This window comes from Rhinopithecus bieti, unplaced genomic scaffold (genome assembly GCF_001698545.2).
Source record: "Rhinopithecus bieti isolate Rb0 unplaced genomic scaffold, ASM169854v2 scaffold_33210, whole genome shotgun sequence".
NCBI lineage: Eukaryota > Metazoa > Chordata > Mammalia > Primates > Cercopithecidae > Rhinopithecus > Rhinopithecus bieti.
The window spans coordinates 1,594,514-1,611,989 of NW_016814226.1; the positions used below are offsets into that span (position 1 = coordinate 1,594,514).

The following is a 17,476-nucleotide window of genomic DNA, read 5'->3' on the forward strand; positions in this document are numbered from 1 at the left end:
GATTTTGGGGAAAAAAAAAAAAAAAAAAAAAAAAAAAAAAAAATACAGCTGTAATAGACACTTTTTGAAGCCTTGGTGAAATTTGAATGTGGATGAAATATTAGAAAACCTTCTATCAATGCTAGTTTTCTTAGGCGTCATAATGGTACTGTGTTATGCAGGTGAATGTATTTGTGTTTGGAGAAACCTTCTGAAGTATTTCGAGATATCATCCCTAAAGTGATATGATCCCTGCAATTTATTTATTTTATTAATTTTTTTAAAAGTTTTAGTTGTGGTTAAAATACATGTAACACAAAATTTACTGTCTTAACTATTTTTAAGTATACAGTTCAGTAGTGTTAGGTATATTCGCACAGGTATATTTCATACTGTGTCTCTGAAATAAAAAAGACTGGAATAATTCCCTTTTATCCATGCCTTTCTCTTAATTGGGGTTTGGGGGTGCTTGGACTTATCTCTATGTTACTCTTCCAATTCTTAGAGTCCCTCTCTTCCCCTAAACAATGCTCTACACACAGGAGGCTCGGTGAGTTGTGGATTTAGTATGTTGTAACTCTACACCATACAGGATTAGATTCCGCATTGATTTTTACATCAGCCCTGCAGCCCCAAGAGATAAGAGATGCTTTGAGGGCTATCAGAGAACTCCCTGTATTCTGAACATACCTTGAGCTGAGAATGTAAAGCCCTGGGACTGTCCTTTTCTTGCTTTAAACTCTTTGGTGTGATGATAACAAGCTCAACCCACAGTCCTTAGATAACCTGTGCTTGTATTGCGTATGGAAGCCAAAACTCTGCCAAAGCCGCAATTTAATAGGTACTTAGTTCTGAGTGATGACAGGTAATTATTTTGCCATCACAGGCTACGATCTATTAGAACTCCATTCTCTAACAGTTACTAGGTCCTCACTGCCTTTAAATCAACCAGAACAAGTAACCAATCCCAGTTCCCATCCTGGAGGTCGTGTTGCCTGCAGTTGTTTCTGGTAACAAATCCAAGGTTAATTGGGATTCCATTGCCGATGATTAGGGCCTCTTCAGTTGTTTGGAGGAGAAAGGAATCTGATACGGGAAACTTTGTGATTCTCAAGCCATTGGAAGGCTGGAGGCAGCGCCTCCAGCAAGGACTTGTGGAAGAATACTGCAGAACTGGGTCCTGCAGGAAGCTGCCGAGTGAGGCTGGCCCTAGAAGCATGCTTTCTGGGTTAAATGCTTTAGGTTCACCTCTGCAGATCCACTCCCCACCATTTTCTCTCCTGACATTTATGGACCACAGCAGGGGACTTCTTTTCTCTGGCTCCTGGCTGGATGTGGCCAGGGAGGCCCTGGCAGGAGGGAGGAGAGTGAGGCCTGGTCATTGATTCACCCAGCTGTGCCCTTCTGCTGGGTCACCATGACCTGGCTGTGTCCCTCTACCAAAGGCCACAGCTCCTATCGCGAGGCCCCTCTTAGAGCTTTAGTGATTCTGTTCCTGGACTCTGCCACCCACTCCCTCCTTTGCCGTCTAGGTTTTAAAGAAGTAACGGCTCCCCCATATTGCTAGCCTGGGTTGCAGCACCGTTTCTTCTGGGTTCCTTTAACCCTGCCCCAGCTGTCCCTTTATTAAACAGTCTTCAGTTAGCACATGGGAAAGCACCGTCTCTTGGCTGCTGGGACTGGGGCTGCTACACCTACATGGCTGTGATCCAGAGTCAGAAGCCACCACCAGAACCACTGGATCCGGAGCTGGGCTGAGCCTGCTACACACACCCCAGCAAAATAGGTCCTGCATGGTGGCTCCTCTCCCCACCTGCCACAAGCCCCAGTCCAGCACGGGCACATCAGAATGGCAGGGACTGAATCATGCACCTCAGTTTCTTCCTCTGTAATATGGGGGTGATGATTGTACCTACCTCAAAAGGAAGTTTCCAGTAAAATGAAAGCCCTTAAAATTATGTTTGTTTCATCACCAATGACTCCATAAATATTAGCAACAATACCAGTACTAAGTTTTGTCATTTTTATATTAACTTCTCGTAAACAACTGTACTTTCCTGCTCTCACATACTCCTTACACCTGCATCCCACCTCATTTAGCCACTTTCTGCCTAACCTGTCAGAAAGGGTGGATAGCTTCCCAGTCACCTGTTGCTAGGGAAACACCATTTCAGCCCGGATGGTGATTTCCAGCTCGAGAGACCAGCTCGGGTCTGAAGTGTTTCTCTGACTATCTGCTGTGCTGAGATCTCTCCTTCTCGAACCCTTCTATGCCTTTGCATATGCTGTTTTCTCCACCTGCCACGTTCTCACCCCTTCTTCTACTGCAGACTTCTATGCAACCGTCAAGGCCCCATTCTCCTCTGGAAAGCCTTCCAGATCCCCTCGGCAACAACCATCAATATTTATTCACTGAGCCCACTTCGTGCCAAGCATTGTTCTAGACACGTAACCGTGATTGAGAGAGACAGACCATAGCAGCTCCTGAGGAGCAAAGGTCTGGTGGGGAGGCAGGCGTCACACACCAGCTGACCGACTAGCTGAGCCAATAATGCCATGGGTTTAAGTGCTGTGAAGGAAAGCTCCAGGGGCCATGGTAAAGAATTATAGGGAGGACCTACTTCAGGGAGGGCAGTCAGGGAAGGCTTCCCAGAGGAGGAGGCATTTAAGCAGGTGTGAAGGATAAAGACTCAGCCACGTGAAAACTGGGGCAGGGGCTTCTAGGTGGACGGAACAGGACATGTGAAGATAACAAGGCAGGGAGGCAGGTGGTCGCTGTGGCCGGGAGAGAGGTTGGGGGATGAGGACGCAGGTGTGGCTGGCAGCTTACTTATGCTGGGGCTCATGGGCTGGGTTTCACAGCCTGGATTTTATTTTAAGAGCTATTGGGCGCCGTTGGTGGGTTTGAGTGAGTGGGGACAGGAAGTGACTCACTCCTCCGAGGGCTTGTGGGAGACTCAGCTCAGGGGCAGGCAGGGGGCGTGGGGAAGACTGCAGCTCAGAGTCCAGGTAGGAGGCTCCCGCGTGGTCCCCGGAGAGGAACGGTCCTGGCCCAGGGCGGGGTGTGGAGGTGGCAGGACGGCGGTGCAGGATAGAGCGTGGAGGCCAGGCCGACAGGGTGCTGGTGGTGGGTTGTAGCGGTCGACCCCAGGCTCTGGCCTAAGTAGCTGCCATTTTGGAGGTGAACAGCCTGCGGGGAAACTGGCGTGATTTGGGGCAGGCGTGGAGAGGGAGAGAAATGGAAGCATTGAGTTTAAGTGGCCTGCAGAACCCCTGGGGCCCAGGTGGCACGGCGGGCGCTCGGGCTCCGGGCAGAGCTTTCTGGAGGTTTGTGGCAGCTTCACTTTCATGACATCCGCCCCCTTGGGCCCTGCTGCAGAGAGGAGGAAGCTCCTGCCGGCTGAGCGGGCCCTGGAGGAAGTGAGCAGCGGGGCTCCTGCCTCCTGGCCTGGTCCCCAAAGCCCCCAGAAGAACCCGGAACCTGCTTTCTTTCGGAACCCAGGGACCACACTTTGCACCCAGTAGGCCTTCGTTTTCCTGCGTGGAGAAAGCAGTTGGGTGAGTTCTGGCATCGGGGCCACCATACTTGGGTGCTGGAGGTCTTGGAGGGAGGGGCCCAGACACCACCTGGGAAGGATCCCAGAGTGCAGTCCCAGCCGAGGCCACCTGGGGAAGGGAGTCGGTAAAGTGGGACCTTGAGTCCCCATGGCCCCTCCCACTGCCCCTGCTCAGAGTCTGCTTGGAGTCCTCCCACCCTGTTCTACGGAGGAGTTACTGTCCCTGAACTTCAGCCAACCCCTCTGTCTCCAGGTGAAGAAACTGAGGCCCTAGGGCCAGGAAGGGGCTTGCCCAGGCTGCTGATCCCTTTGGGCAGCATCGAGTCCAGGCCCTCCTTGTAAGCTTGCATCCAGGACCGGAGAGGGCAGGGGGTTTGCCCAACGTCACACAGCATGAGTGAGGAAGAGCTGGCCTGGGACCCAGGCTTCCTGATGCCCAGGCCGGGTGCTTTCGTCTTCTCTGACCATGGCCCTCAGCTTGGGGATTAAGGGGCTGGGAGTCAGTTGGGTTCCCCACCACCTCCACACTACAGGGCAGGATGGAGTCTGGCGTCCCCCACCCCAGGCTGGCTGCTGGTCTGACACGAGTGGCTCCAGTCGAGTGAATGCCTCCGTCTCCCACAGCTCTGGGGGCTCCCTGCTCTGGCCACCAACTTCTGCCGTGTGATCCCCCACCCCAATGTCTGATTGAGTTTGAAAACACTGAGAAGACCCAGGGGCTGAAGAGGGAGGAAGAGGGAGGCCAAAAGGCGCCAGCCGAGCCGGCGAAGCCTTTGCGGGAGAGGAAGTGAGCCAGGGGAACCGGAAGGAGGGCTAGGCTGGCCTCTGGGTCTGCCCCTGTCCCGGGCATGTGGCAAGCCCAGCCTTCTGCCCATAATGAGGATGAGGAAGATGAACAGTGCCCCTGTCAACCCTGGCCCTTCCGGTTTATGGGATGGGCGATGTCACCATTCCACGCATCCACCTCAGCCAGCCCCACACAGGCCGACCAGGGAGGTTTCCCTTGAGCTCAACCTGACAAGCTCTGAGGAGTGAGCTGTACCTGCTTTGTCCTGACGGTCTGGGGTGGGGTGGGGGTCCCTGGGTAGAGGGCTGGGGGCTGCAAGAGCGTGGTGGGCAGCCGCTCTGCACCTGCCTGAGGAAGGACCACTTCCCCACCAAGTCTGCTTGGCTGTGTCCGCCCTCAGCTTCTGTGCCTTTTTCTACCCCGTCACCCCGCAAGGGTTGGTTCAAGGGCTCTTTCTCACAGGGCCCGTACCCCCCGCCTAGGCTGGCATGATGACGTGCCCCTGGAGCCCAGCTTCTACCCTCCTTCTCTGCCTCTAGGTCTAGAGGAAATGAGGGGCTCAGTGACTTTGGGGTTTCTCAGACCATGACGTCCTCTCCTGCCTCCTCTGTACAGGATTGGGAGGTGATGGAGCTGGAGTCCTTGTACGACCTGCTGCAGCTCCCCAAAGGGGTGGAGCCCCCAGCGGAGGAGATGCTCTCACAAGGTGTGTGCCCATGCGGGTCTGAGGGTGGAGGGTGAGGGTCTGCATGGCAAGAGCGAGCCTGGCCATGCCTGGGACATGCAGTGCCTTCCCAGCTGTCAGCTGAGTGCCTAATTCTGCTCACCCCTGCCTCCGCCTTCTGCTTTATGCTTGACCCAACTCCTCCTCCTGGAACCTTCTGCAGAGCTAGAACCTCTTCTCTCCAGGTGAGAGACGGTGTGGATTACGATGGTGAATACCGATTGCTCTCGTCCTGGGAGCCTTCTGTGTGCCTCTGCTACACCAGCACCTGTTACCTGTAGCAACTCGTTTATTCCCAAGGATGGGGGTCATTGCCTACTTTATACAGATGGGGGAAACTGAGGCACAAGGGATAATGTGCCACAGCAACAGGAGACTCTTAGCAAGTGGTGGAGCTGAGTTCTGAGCCCAAGGAGGGTGGTCCCAGAACTGGGGTTCCACACGCACCACACAGCGATGCCCACCCCACAGTGATGCCCATCAGGCAGCAATGCCCACCCCACAGCGATACCAGGCAGTGATGCCCACCCCACAGCGATACCCACCAGGCAGCGATGCCCACCCCACAGCGATGCCCACCAGGCAGCAATGCCCACCCCACAGCGATGCCCACCCCACAGTGATGCCCATCAGGCAGCAATGCCCACCCCACAGCGATACCAGGCAGTGATGCCCACCCCACAGCGATACCCACCAGGCAGCGATGCCCACCCCACAGCGATGCCCACCAGGCAGCAATGCCCACCCCACAGCGATGCCCACCCCACAGTGATGCCCATCAGGCAGCAATGCCCACCCCACAGCGATACCAGGCAGTGATGCCCACCCCACAGCGATACCCACCAGGCAGCGATGCCCACCCCACAGCGATGCCCACCAGGCAGCAATGCCCACCCCACAGCGATGCCCACCCCACAGTGATGCCCATCAGGCAGCAATGCCCACCCCACAGCGATACCAGGCAGTGATGCCCACCCCACAGCGATACCCACCAGGCAGCGATGCCCACCCCACAGCGATACCCACCAGGCAGCGATGCCCACCCCACAGCGATACCCGCCAGGCAGCGATGCCCACCCCACAGCAATGCCCACCCCACAGCGATGCCCACCCCACAGCAATGCCCACCCCACAGCGATGCCCACCAGGCAGCGATGCCCACCCCACAGCGATGCCCACCAGGCAGCGATGCCCACCCCACAGCTATGCCACCAGGCAGCGATGCCCACCCCACAGTGATGCCCACCCCACAGCGATGCCCACCAGGCAGCGATGCTTTGCAGAGTGTGGGGCTCCTGATGTGCTCCCCTCACACATGTGGGTCTCTTTCAAAAGGGGTGAGCATAGGATGGAGCAATTCAACAAGTGTGGGTCACCCTTTCAGCAAAGCTCTGTGTCATGAGCTCTTTGCGGGGTTGGCGGCCACAGTCCCTGAAACCTCCCTTCTAGGAGATGGCTCAAAAGAAGGATGGGTGCAGGTGCCCAGAGCTGTCCCCTCCCTGTGTTCTCTGAAAGAAACGAACAACAGCACAGCAGGAAGCAACCAGATGGCCCAGGGGGAAGGGCTTTAGGTGAACTCATTGGAATTCCTGGAACCACAAACACGTAAATGTGCTGACAAAACGTGTGAAATAATTGAAGGGAAGGGAACAGAATGCAGCTTTCTCCAACTCCTGTGAATACCGCCTTTTAATTTTTATTTATTTATTTATTTCTTGAGACAGAAATCTCGTTGTGTTGCCCAGGCTGGAGTGCAGTGCCACGATCTCGGTTCACTGCAGCCTCTACCTCCCAGGTTCAAGAGATTTTCCTGCCTCAGCCTCCCAAGTAGCTGGGATTATAGGCACCTGCCACCACACCTGGCTAATTTTTGTATTTTTAGTAGTGACGGGGTTTCACCATGTTGGCCAGCCTGGCCTCAAACTCCTGACCTCAAGTGATCCACCCGCTTCGACCTCCCAAAAGTGCTGGGATTACAGGCGTGAGCCACCACGCCCAGCCCTGAATGCCACCTTTTAAGTAGGTGTTATGGAGCGAGAACTCCAGCGCCAACAGGGTCGCTGGTGCAGCAGGTGAGACCCCAGAGGGGACAAGCTTGGTCCAGAGTCACCTGGCTGGCTTCTTCACTGTCCGGTATTCTGTGTTTAAACCATTGAAGATTAGAAAGTGTCCTGAGGAAAGTTGCTGAGTTAGGATAGTAGGACTTAGTTACTACAAAAAAAAGAAAAAAAGAACTTTTTGTTTTACAATTGATTTAAGATACTTAAAGTTCTGGCAAGCAGAGCTGGGATATTGGATGATTCAAGTGGCAGGAAGTCTGCTCCAGGAAGGGACAGCACCATTTTCATTCATTCGTTTGTTCATCATTCATTCATTCATTCACTCACTCACTCACCTGCTCACTAGCCCAAGCATTGGCCCAGAGCCTGCCCTGTGCTGGGCACATCAACCCATGATGCTGTTGCCTTCCCATTCGTCAGAAGACACGGGGCTGGGTAGTACTTGAAGGTTTTCCGAATGTCTAGGAAAAGCCTTTATTGGAGTCAGGTGAGAGACAATGCATTTTGTGAATTTAGGCAAGACAGTCCCCACTGCTGGCTCAGTTTCCCCCCAGGTACGTTGGAACTAGTTGATCTCAGAGGTCCTTCTCAGCCCTGACATATTGTGGGTTCTGTGAGTCTAGAATGTGGGCAGATGCTGGGCCTCTAAGGGCTGCCCCAGGGAGTCTGACTACTAGAGGGGCCATGGAGGGGCCTGGCAGACCTGGGGTAAGTCCCACCTTTGCCCCTTAGAGCCTGGTGAGCCTGGGTACCTCCTCCCTTCTCTGGCTGGGGTTTCACTTGACCTAAATAGGTAGGGTTCCCAGATAAAACATAGTATTGCCTAGTTCACTTTGAATGTCAAGTAATCAAGAAATAACTTCCGAGTTCATGTCTCAAAGTATAAATGCCGCGGTGTCTGAGGATGAGCTGGTGTTTGTGAGGGAAATGAGGGAAAGCACGCTGGGGCGGAAGTGGCAAGGCCAGTGCACCTGGGGCTGTGGTGCCAGACTCTGTGGGTGACCTGCAGGGAGCGTGGCCAAGCACCCCACAGGGTCCCCACGCGCTTGTCATACCCACTCTGCTTCCAGGAGGAAAGAAGAGATACCTGCCACCCACTTCCCGAAAGGACCCCAAATTTGAAGAACTGCAGAAGGTACAGCAGCGTCCATAGCCCTGACTTCCCTGGGTGCCTCTTCTTGGCAGACCAGGCAGCGGCCTCCATTCCTTGACCTCAGGCTGGGGTGTGGCAACCCCCAAAGACCCTTGGGAGGCCTGTTGAATGGAGCAAGTCACCCACAGAGCCTGCATGAACAAACATCTATTGAGCACCAACTGTGTGCCTTCACATACACCATCCCAGCAACCTCATGCGATTTGAGGGGAATCTATTGTCCCCTACATCCTGGGGACAGGACAGACAACGAGGCTTAGACAGGTGACCTGATCTGTCAGGGGCATGCAGCTGCCCATTACGGAGCTGTGGTTTGACACGAGCTGCCAGCCCCTAAGCCGGTGTTCCTCCCCAGCTTGGCTGCCCAAGGTGTAGGAGAACTGGTGAGGTGGTGGCGGTGGGCCTGGGTCACCCGTGCTCAGTTCTCTCCTTGGTCATGGGTCTGCTGCTATGGCCACTGGACCAGCTGGGCACAGGTGGGCTCCAGGCCTCTGTTTCCCTCAGCCTCTGTGTCTTCAGTCTCCACATGGCCTCTCTGTTGCCTCCTCCAGGGAGGCCTCCTGGCCTACACCATCTTCCCTACCCAGAGGCTTTCTGGGCCATTTTCCATCATCCTTCCTATTCCCTCCATCCACCTTTCCCACCTTTGGCCAGCACACCTGGCCCAGCCCTGTGCCTGGCACTGGGGACACCATCCATGGTCTTGCCTGGAAGACCTGGAGGGGTGCTGACCCGTCATACCAGCTCAGGCTCCTCCAGAGGCTGATCCTGAGACAAGGATTTGGGTGCCAGTAGTTGAGTTGGGAGGTTATGCCAGGAGTCATGGGAGGGAAGGGGCCAATACATGGTTAGTGATGGAGCTGGTTGTGGTTCTGGGGGCTGAAGCCTGCTAGGTATCCTGGAACCAGCATAGAGCAGGCTCAGAGCATTCCTTCCCGAGGGGCGATGGAGCTGGGGTGTTTATACACCACCCCCTGACAACCTCCTGACAACCTTTAGTGAACAGCTGCTCTCTGAGAAAGGGCTGGGTCTTGATTCCCTGGCACTCTGACCTTTTGAGCACAAGCAGAGTGGGGACAGCTTTGAGCAGAGCTGCAGGTGGGAGCTGGGCCAGTAGGTACCAGTCAAGGAAGGGGCAGGGCATCAGCAGTCCCTGCATTAGCTTCCTAGGGCTGCTGTAACGTGAGTGCAGACTGGATGACTTAAACCACAGAAACCTATTGTCTTACAGTGCTGGAGGCCAGAGGTCGTCAACCAAGGGGTTGGCAGGATCAGCTCCTTCTGGAGGCTCTCAGGGGCCCCTGTCTCCTCCCTTCCCCCCCAGCTCTGATGGTTGCAGCATCCTGGGCTCTCAGCTATGGATGCATCGCTACAATTCCCACCTCCATCTTCACGTCCAGTGTCATGTCTCTCATTTCCTCCTGGGACCTCAGTAGGAACACCTTTAACATCCATATTTCTGCAGGCTGGGCGCTGTGGCTCACGCCTGTAATCCCAGCACTTTGGGAGGCCGAGGCAGTTGGATCACGAGGTCAGGAGATCGAGACCATCCTGGCTAACACGGTGAAGTCCCATCTCTACCAAAAATACAAAATATTAGCCAGGCGTGGTGGCGGGCACCTGTAGTTCCAGCTACTCGGGAGGCTGAGGCAGGAGAATGGCGTGAACCTGGGAGGCGGAGCTTGCAGTGTGCCGAGACCATGCCACCGCACTCCAGTCTGGGTGACAGAGCGAGACACTGTCTCAAAAAAAAAAAAAAAAAATCCATGTTTCTACTGACCATCTCTTCAGGGCAGTCTAGGCTTTTTCTATCAAGTGTTCATTGTCCAGTTCTTTCCATTCCCCAAGCCACTTCCCCATTTTTAGGTATTTGCTATGGTAGTTTAGTTCCTGGTACTAAAACCTCATACATGATAATGACAGCCCCACGCTGCTCAGGTTTGTGATGAAGAGAAGCAGGGAGTCTGCAGGAACCCAGAGCAGGCCCCTAACTCAGCCTGGGAGATCAAGGAGGGCTTCCCAGTGGAGGTGACATTTGACCAGGTCTTGAAAGATGGGTAGGAGTTGGCAGGCGAGAGGCAGGCATTCCAAGCCAAGTGTAGGGCCAGGTGAGAAGCCCCCATCCCCCCAAAAGTTGTCCCCTTGGGGCCTGCAGGTGCTGATGGAGTGGATGAACACCACTCTCCTCCCCGAGCACATTGTGGTCCGCAGCCTGGAGGAAGACATGTTCGACGGGCTCATCCTGCACCACCTATTCCGTAAGTGGCTGTTTCTGGGGCTGCCTGGGCCTTGGCCCCATCCCCCTGACCTGGCCCCTCCAGGCCCTACAGCTGGGCTCTCTCCCTCAGTCCCCACAATGACCCCGGGTTTAGGGACCCCTGTCTCACTTTCTAGATGGGCCTGGGCTGGGGAGATGGAGGCGCTGTCCATGGCCCATGAGTGAGGGGCCGAGCTGGGGCTCAGGCTGGGGCTCTGACACCTGGGTTGGTGACCTTTCCACCACACCACACTGCCTCTCCAACACTTATTGAGTGCCTGCTGTTTTGAGGTGCTGGGAGGTAACAAAAGAACCCATGGTCCCTGCCCTCGGGCTGTCCCAGGCTGCTGGAGAGAAAACGGGCAGTCCTGGGTGGCTGGGGACAGGGCTGGGCTCCTGCCTCCGTGTTCCTCCTCAGTCTGGAAATCTCCAAGGGGTTTGCTGGGGGGTGTGCATTCTCAGGGCCTCTTCCTGGCCCCGGGCAAGTGTCCCCACAAGCCCCAGAGTTATCCTCTCCCTTTGCCCTTGTGTGGTCATGTCTGGTCTACGCATCTCTTCTGCACACAACTGTGGTCTTGGAGGCTACAGATAGGAGTCCTACAGATAGGACATGATTCCATGTCCTCAGCACTTCGCCTGGGGCCAGACTCCGCAGTGTTCACCGAGCTCTTTGGAGATGGGCTGTACAATTCCACTCATGCGGCTAGCACTTCCGGTCATGTCCCATGTAGCAGGCGCAATTCATCCCCAGAACAGCCCTGTGCTGTTACTATCCCCATTTAACAGATGACTAAAGTGAGCCTCTGAAACGCTCATAATTTGTCCAAAGTCTCATGGTTAGGGAAGCAGGGGGTTCAGGATAGAAGCCTAGGAGTGTAGGCTTTAACCACAAGGCCACACTGCCCTGCAGAGATGAAGTAGACACAGCTGTGCAGAAGAGCAAGGGATGCAGGCACAGGCTGATCAAGGTGAGGTGGGCTGTCTCAACCAGCTCAGGGGGCTGAGACTTGCTCATATCATGTGGCCTGCCTGCCCCACCAATTCCTGGGAACTGGAGGGCATACCTGGTTGAGGCTGTGGGTGTGGCCCAGGGTCCAACACCAAGAATGAGCTCTCCAGACCCATGTTCTCTGAAGCACCAGGCAGGCTCAGCCTCCTGGAGGGTCCCCAGGTACTCTCTGAGCTGCCCCCAGCCAGGGGCCCTCACCACCCTCTCCTGCCTCCAGAGAGGCTGGCGGCACTCAAGCTGGAAGCAGAGGACATCGCCCTGACAGCCGCAAGCCAGAAGCACAAGCTTGCGGTGGTGCTGGAGGCCGTGAACCGGAGTCTGCAGCTGGAGGAGCGGCAAGCCAAGTGGAGCGTGGAGAGTACGTGGGCCACAACCTGGCCACCCCGGGGGAGTGTGGGGCCGCTGGGGTCCTTCTGCTCCAGGCTTCTCACCAGGAAGGCGTGCTCATCCTCCTCCCAGCAGGGGTACAACCTGGGAGTCAGGAAGGAGGTAGAAGCCTCGGGCAGCCACAGTCAGTCATCTGGCAGAGCAGCCAACAGCCCAGCACATGTCTGTGCCCCGGAGGGTGTTACTGCAGCAAAGTGCAGCCCAAGGATAGCAAACGGTCTCGTGGAGAATGACAGTCACTGCTGAGTTCCAAGCACCATGGTCAGCCCATCCTCACTCTCATTTCATTAAAGTATTGGAATATCTGCAGGCCCTGCTTGTACAAAAAAAGAGTGTGCCTGGCCGGGCACGGTGGCTCATCCCTGTGATCCCAGCACTTTGGGAGGCTGAGGTGGGCGGATCACCTTAGGTCTCAGGAGTTCGAGACCAGCCTGGTCAACATGGTGAAACCCCTTCTCTACTAAAAATACAAAAATACAAAATCAGCTGGGTGTGGTGGCAGGTGCCTGTAATCCCAGCTACTCAGGAGGCTGAGGCAGGAGAATTGCTTGAACCTGGGAGGCGGAGGTTGCAGTGAGCTGAGATCGCGCCAATGCACTCCAGCCTGGGCTACAAGAATAAGACTCCATATCAAAAAAACACCAAAAAACAAAAGAGTGTGCCAAACACCTAAAATTCCCTACCCCACCTGGTTCATAGTTTGGTATAGATTTCTTTCCCTTCAATTCTCTATATCCCCTCAACCCCCATCCCAGGTGAGAAAACTGAGGCTGAAAGAAGTTAAGCAGCTTCTCCAAGGTTGGGCGGTGAGGATTTAACAGAGTCAGTTTTCAAACCCAGGTTTTGTTGGCTCACGTGCGCCTGCGTTCGCAACCTGTAAAGTCTCACAATCAGTAATTGATGTTGATGAAATCAACCTTGAATTAAGTCACATTGAGCTGAAACCTAATGATCGTTCAGCCAGTGCCTTCCCAAGGTCACTTGGTTTTTTCCAATTGTAAACAGTGCTGCAGTGAACATCTTTGTGTCTAGCGCTCCTTCCACAAGGTAGATCGTACCCCTGGGCTGTATTCTAAGAAGAGGGATGACGGGGTGAAGTGTGATGGTTTTTAGGTTCTGAACATGTATCCCCAGATCTCTGCTCTGCAGAAGGCTGGACACAGACCTCCTTCATCTGCAGATGGTTGTTCTGACAATGAGGAAGGCTGCATTTGGCTGCACGTTTTGGCGGCCCCCTGGGCTCTGACCTGTCTCCACTCTCTTCCCAGCCATCTTCAACAAGGACCTGCTGTCCACCCTGCACCTTCTTGTGGCCCTGGCCAAGCGCTTCCAGCCCAACCTGTCCCTCCCAACCAACGTCCAGGTGGAGGTCATCACCATTGAGGTAGCAGCTGGGCCCTCAGGGATTTGTAAGCAGCAGCTGAACGTCTTGGGTCCTCATTGCCCACCCTGCATGGGTGGAGTTGGCTGGGGCGGGGTTCACCCAGGGTGAGTTTCAGGGAACCCTGAGAAATGGAATCCGGCCAGGACGGCCAGGGGATGCTGTCTGGAGCTGGGGACAGGCTGATAAGAGTCTAGTGGGGCTGGCAGAGGCCTGGGGACATGAGGTCCATGGCCAGCCAGCTCCATTTGACCTCAGCAAAGGGCATCTGGTTGGCAGAGGCTGAGGCCAGGGGTTGTCAGGCTATATCCCTGAGCCATGTGTGGCCGTCTGTTCATAGCCACAGGGAGCCTTCACACCCCTGAGGCAAAACTACTACTGTCACCGTGAGGGTGCTGTCTCTTGTTAGATCACTGATGACTGTGACAGTGCCCCGTTCTCCTCTTTCAGGAAGCCTTCCTAGGTTTCCCCACCCTCAGATGTTCTGTCTAGCGTGTGGCCTGCCTGTGCTGCAGTTAATACCCAGGAACCCATGCTTCCCTCTCCAGACAGACTCTGAGCATCATAATAGGGGGCCCCACCTGCTCTTTGCTTCCCATGACCCCCCTGCCCCAGCCCAGCCTTGGGTCCCTCATGCAGAGGGGCTTCGTGTCTGAGAGCTTACCTCTGACTTGCCCCAAGAGAATAAGCCAAGTTTGGCTAAACCTAGTCAGAGTCATTTCTACTTTTTTTTTTTTTTCTTTTGAGATGGCGTCTTGCTCTGTTGCTCAGGCTGGAATGCAGTGGCACAATCTTGGCTCACTGCAACCTCCACCTCCCCGGCTCAAGTGATCCTCCGGCCTCAGCCTCCCAAGTAGCTGGGACTACAGGTGTGAGACACTGTGCCTGGCTAATTTTTTGTATTTTTGGTAGAGATGGGGTTTCACCCTGTTGCCCAGGCTGGTCTCGAACTCCTGAGCTCAAGCCATCCACCTGTCTTCATCTCCTAAAGTGTTGGGATTAGAGACATGAGCCACCACACCTGGCCTTCTACTGTTTTTTAAAACCATTGATTATCATTCCCTACGAAGCAGTTGTGTGCCTTGGTCTATACTGCCAACATAAATCAGAGGTGACTTCATTGATTCACTCCTTCATCATTCATTTGTTCATAGCCACATGCCATTGATACGGCCCTCCTCCCGCCGTGAGACTCTGGGAATGCCTCGGGGAGTGAGGCAGACACATCCCCAACCTCAAGACTCCTGGGGAAGAAAGACAATTAAGCCAGGAGGCTGTCCTGAGGAGAGATGATGCAGAGCAAATGGGACACTGGGGCTGCTTTGGGCCCCACAGTTTTCTGGATTATTTAATTTCCTTCCCCTTTATTTTTCTTAGAGCACCAAGAGTGGTCTGAAGTCAGAGAAGTTGGTGGAACAGCTCACTGAATACAGGTGAGGGAGGACGAGGGCCCATGGGTGGGGCTGGGGCTCACAGCAGTGGACGGGGGGCAGGGCGGGGCCGGGGCAGATATGCCCGACCTTTGTGGGAAGGGCCCTCACACTCTGTGGCTTTCTCTCAGACCCAAAAAGGCTGCACTGACCCCTCAGTTCCACGGTAGCACACAGGACCCCTTTCATTCCAGCCTCCAATCAGGTCCCTGCCTGGCCCCTCCCAGCCACCCTGCTTTGTTCTCTAGGGTGGGGGCCCCTGGGTTTGGGGCACAGGAGCCAGTGAATCTGTCTCTCTAATATGAGCAGGATGTTCCTCTTTCCTTGCAAAGCTGTAAGAGTCTTAGAGGCCCCTGCATGGCCAGGGGCTGGCCGTCTTACTCCCCACCCACTGGGGGGTGTGGCCATCCTGCTCCCTGCCCACTGGGGCATGGCCACCTGCTCCCCACCCACTGGGGCATGGCCATCTTGTTCACTATCCACTGGGGCTGGCCATCCTGCTCCCTGCCCACTGGGGCTGGCCATACTGCTCCCTGTCCACCAGGGGTGTGGCCATCCTGCTCCCTGCCCCCTGGGGCTGGCCTTCGTGTTCCCCGTGGAGCAGAACAGGTGGGGCCTGGAGAGGGATGGGCCCCAGGGGCTGCACAGCTGCCAGCAGGTCCACCTTTGCTGGCTTCCATGTGACGCTGACTCACGATCTCTCACAGGGATGCAGCCAAGTTGCTGGCCAGGTGGGGCTGCCATCCTCTGAAGGCTTGGCTAGTGCTGGAGCTGTGTGGACAGCACACAGCGTCTGTCCCTCCTGGCAGCCTTGGTGTCTGTGCTGAGCTCAGGTCTCTGTCCCAGGCTGCTGGGCTCTGNTCCCTGCCCCTGGGGCTGGCCTTCGTGTTCCCCGTGGAGCAGAACAGGTGGGGCCTGGAGAGGGATGGGCCCCAGGGGCTGCACAGCTGCCAGCAGGTCCACCTTTGCTGGCTTCCATGTGACGCTGACTCACGATCTCTCACAGGGATGCAGCCAAGTTGCTGGCCAGGTGGGGCTGCCATCCTCTGAAGGCTTGGCTAGTGCTGGAGCTGTGTGGACAGCACACAGCGTCTGTCCCTCCTGGCAGCCTTGGTGTCTGTGCTGAGCTCAGGTCTCTGTCCCAGGCTGCTGGGCTCTGCCCCGTGGGGTCCAACTCTCTTCTGGACGGCTGTGGTTAGACTCGGCCTGCCCTGGACCTACAGAACTTCTCTTCTATGGGGTAGGGGTGGATCTAAAAACCTGACCAAAAAAAAAAAAAAAAAAACCAAAAAAAATTGTTCAAAACAAAAAAATGGGGTGAAAGAAGCCAGACCCAAAAGAGAACACATGGTATGGTTTCATTTTCACGAACTTCCAGGACAGGCAAAACCAATAGATGGCAAGAGAAATCGCAGCTGTGGTCAGTGTAGGGAGGGAGGGGATGGAAGGGAGAACACGGTGGGGGGCGGGGGGTGCTGGGAGGGTCTGCAGCATGTAAGTGGGGGTGATCACACAAGTGTGTATGTGTGAAACGCACAAGCTGTAAATTTACGACTTGTGCACTTTATGATAGGTGTGATGTATCTCCCTCAGAACAAAGCAGGAACCACAAAACCAGCAAAATCCAAATGTCTCTAGGTGTGGAAGCCTCAGGGAAGGGCACGAACCTGTTTCTGTCCTTTGCTTCCCGCAGAGACCTTCTCTGCTATCTGCCCTACCTACAAAGCTGGCAGGAAAACCACAGCATGCCAGTTTCTTTGCAACCTTGCCAGCACTGATGCTTGTCATATTGAGACATTGTAGGTTTGCAGGGTTTTTTTTTAACCATTTGTTTGCTTTTTCCACCCCCTGCACAGCACAGACAAGGACCAGCCTCCGAGTGAGTACTTTCTTCATTTTTGGAAATCTGTTCCTATCTGATGCGTGTTAATGCAGACGAGTCTTGATGGAGGGTTAATTGCTGAGCATTCTCTCATTTGCCCGTCGCCTGCTGTTTGTATCTCAAACCTCATTCTTATTCATTTGTCCCTCTTTCTGTCTGTCCATCATGGAGCTGGCTGCTCTTTCTCATTATACCGTTCCTGTGGGGAGAGAGATTTATAATTCACATAGGCGGTGATGGTGGAGTCTGGTAAATGTGTGGGCTCTGGAGTCAGTGGTCTGTGCTCAAACACCAGTTTTCCCAGTCATTAGCCACTTAAGTTTGGGCAAGTACCTTAACTTGTCCGTGCCTCAGTTTCCTCATCTATAAAAGGGCACTCACCTTTTAAACTGGCAGTGAGGGTTAAAGGAGATAATTTGTGAGTGTGTTCAGCATGTGGGCAGTGCTCAATAGTGAGTGGGCAATAATGTGGCACCTACTCTTCTGACAGGGCAATAATGTGGCACCTACTCTTCTGACAGAGCTGTTCACCAGTCAGTTGATTGATCTACTTGCTACTTCTTTCATGCATCTATTCCTTTGTCAGTGGTCTGGCCAGCTCTTCACCCACTCATCCATTCATCCATTTATCCATCTATGGATCCATTCTTTCTTCCATTCATCCATCTACTCACCCACCTATCCACCTACTCACCTATCCATCCATCCATCCATCCATGCATCCATCAACCCATTCTTCCATTCATCTATCCACTCACCCACCCATCCATTTATCCATCCCTCCATCCATCCATTCGTGCTTCCATTCATCCATACATCTATCCACCCACCCACCTATCCATCCACCCACCCACCCACCCACGCACCCAT

General features: G+C 54.6%; 1 protein-coding gene across 5 annotated transcripts in view; it reads left to right on the forward strand.

Moving 5' to 3' along the window:
- The first annotated feature begins 2,915 nt into the window (after positions 1-2,915).
- The window catches only part of PARVG (parvin gamma), a 28,235-nt gene continuing 13,674 nt past the window's right edge, over positions 2,916-17,476 (forward strand). For 3 of the 5 annotated variants that reach the window (XM_017850022.1, XM_017850025.1, XM_017850026.1), the window contains exons 1-9: positions 2,916-2,988; positions 3,359-3,537; positions 4,939-5,029; positions 8,178-8,242; positions 10,416-10,518; positions 11,744-11,884; positions 13,182-13,297; positions 14,672-14,727; positions 16,581-16,603. In XM_017850022.1, coding sequence (XP_017705511.1) covers positions 4,951-5,029; positions 8,178-8,242; positions 10,416-10,518; positions 11,744-11,884; positions 13,182-13,297; positions 14,672-14,727; positions 16,581-16,603 — 583 coding nt within the window. In that variant the 5' untranslated portion in view covers positions 2,916-2,988; positions 3,359-3,537; positions 4,939-4,950. The other 2 variants (XM_017850024.1, XM_017850023.1) reach the window with 2 other exon arrangements.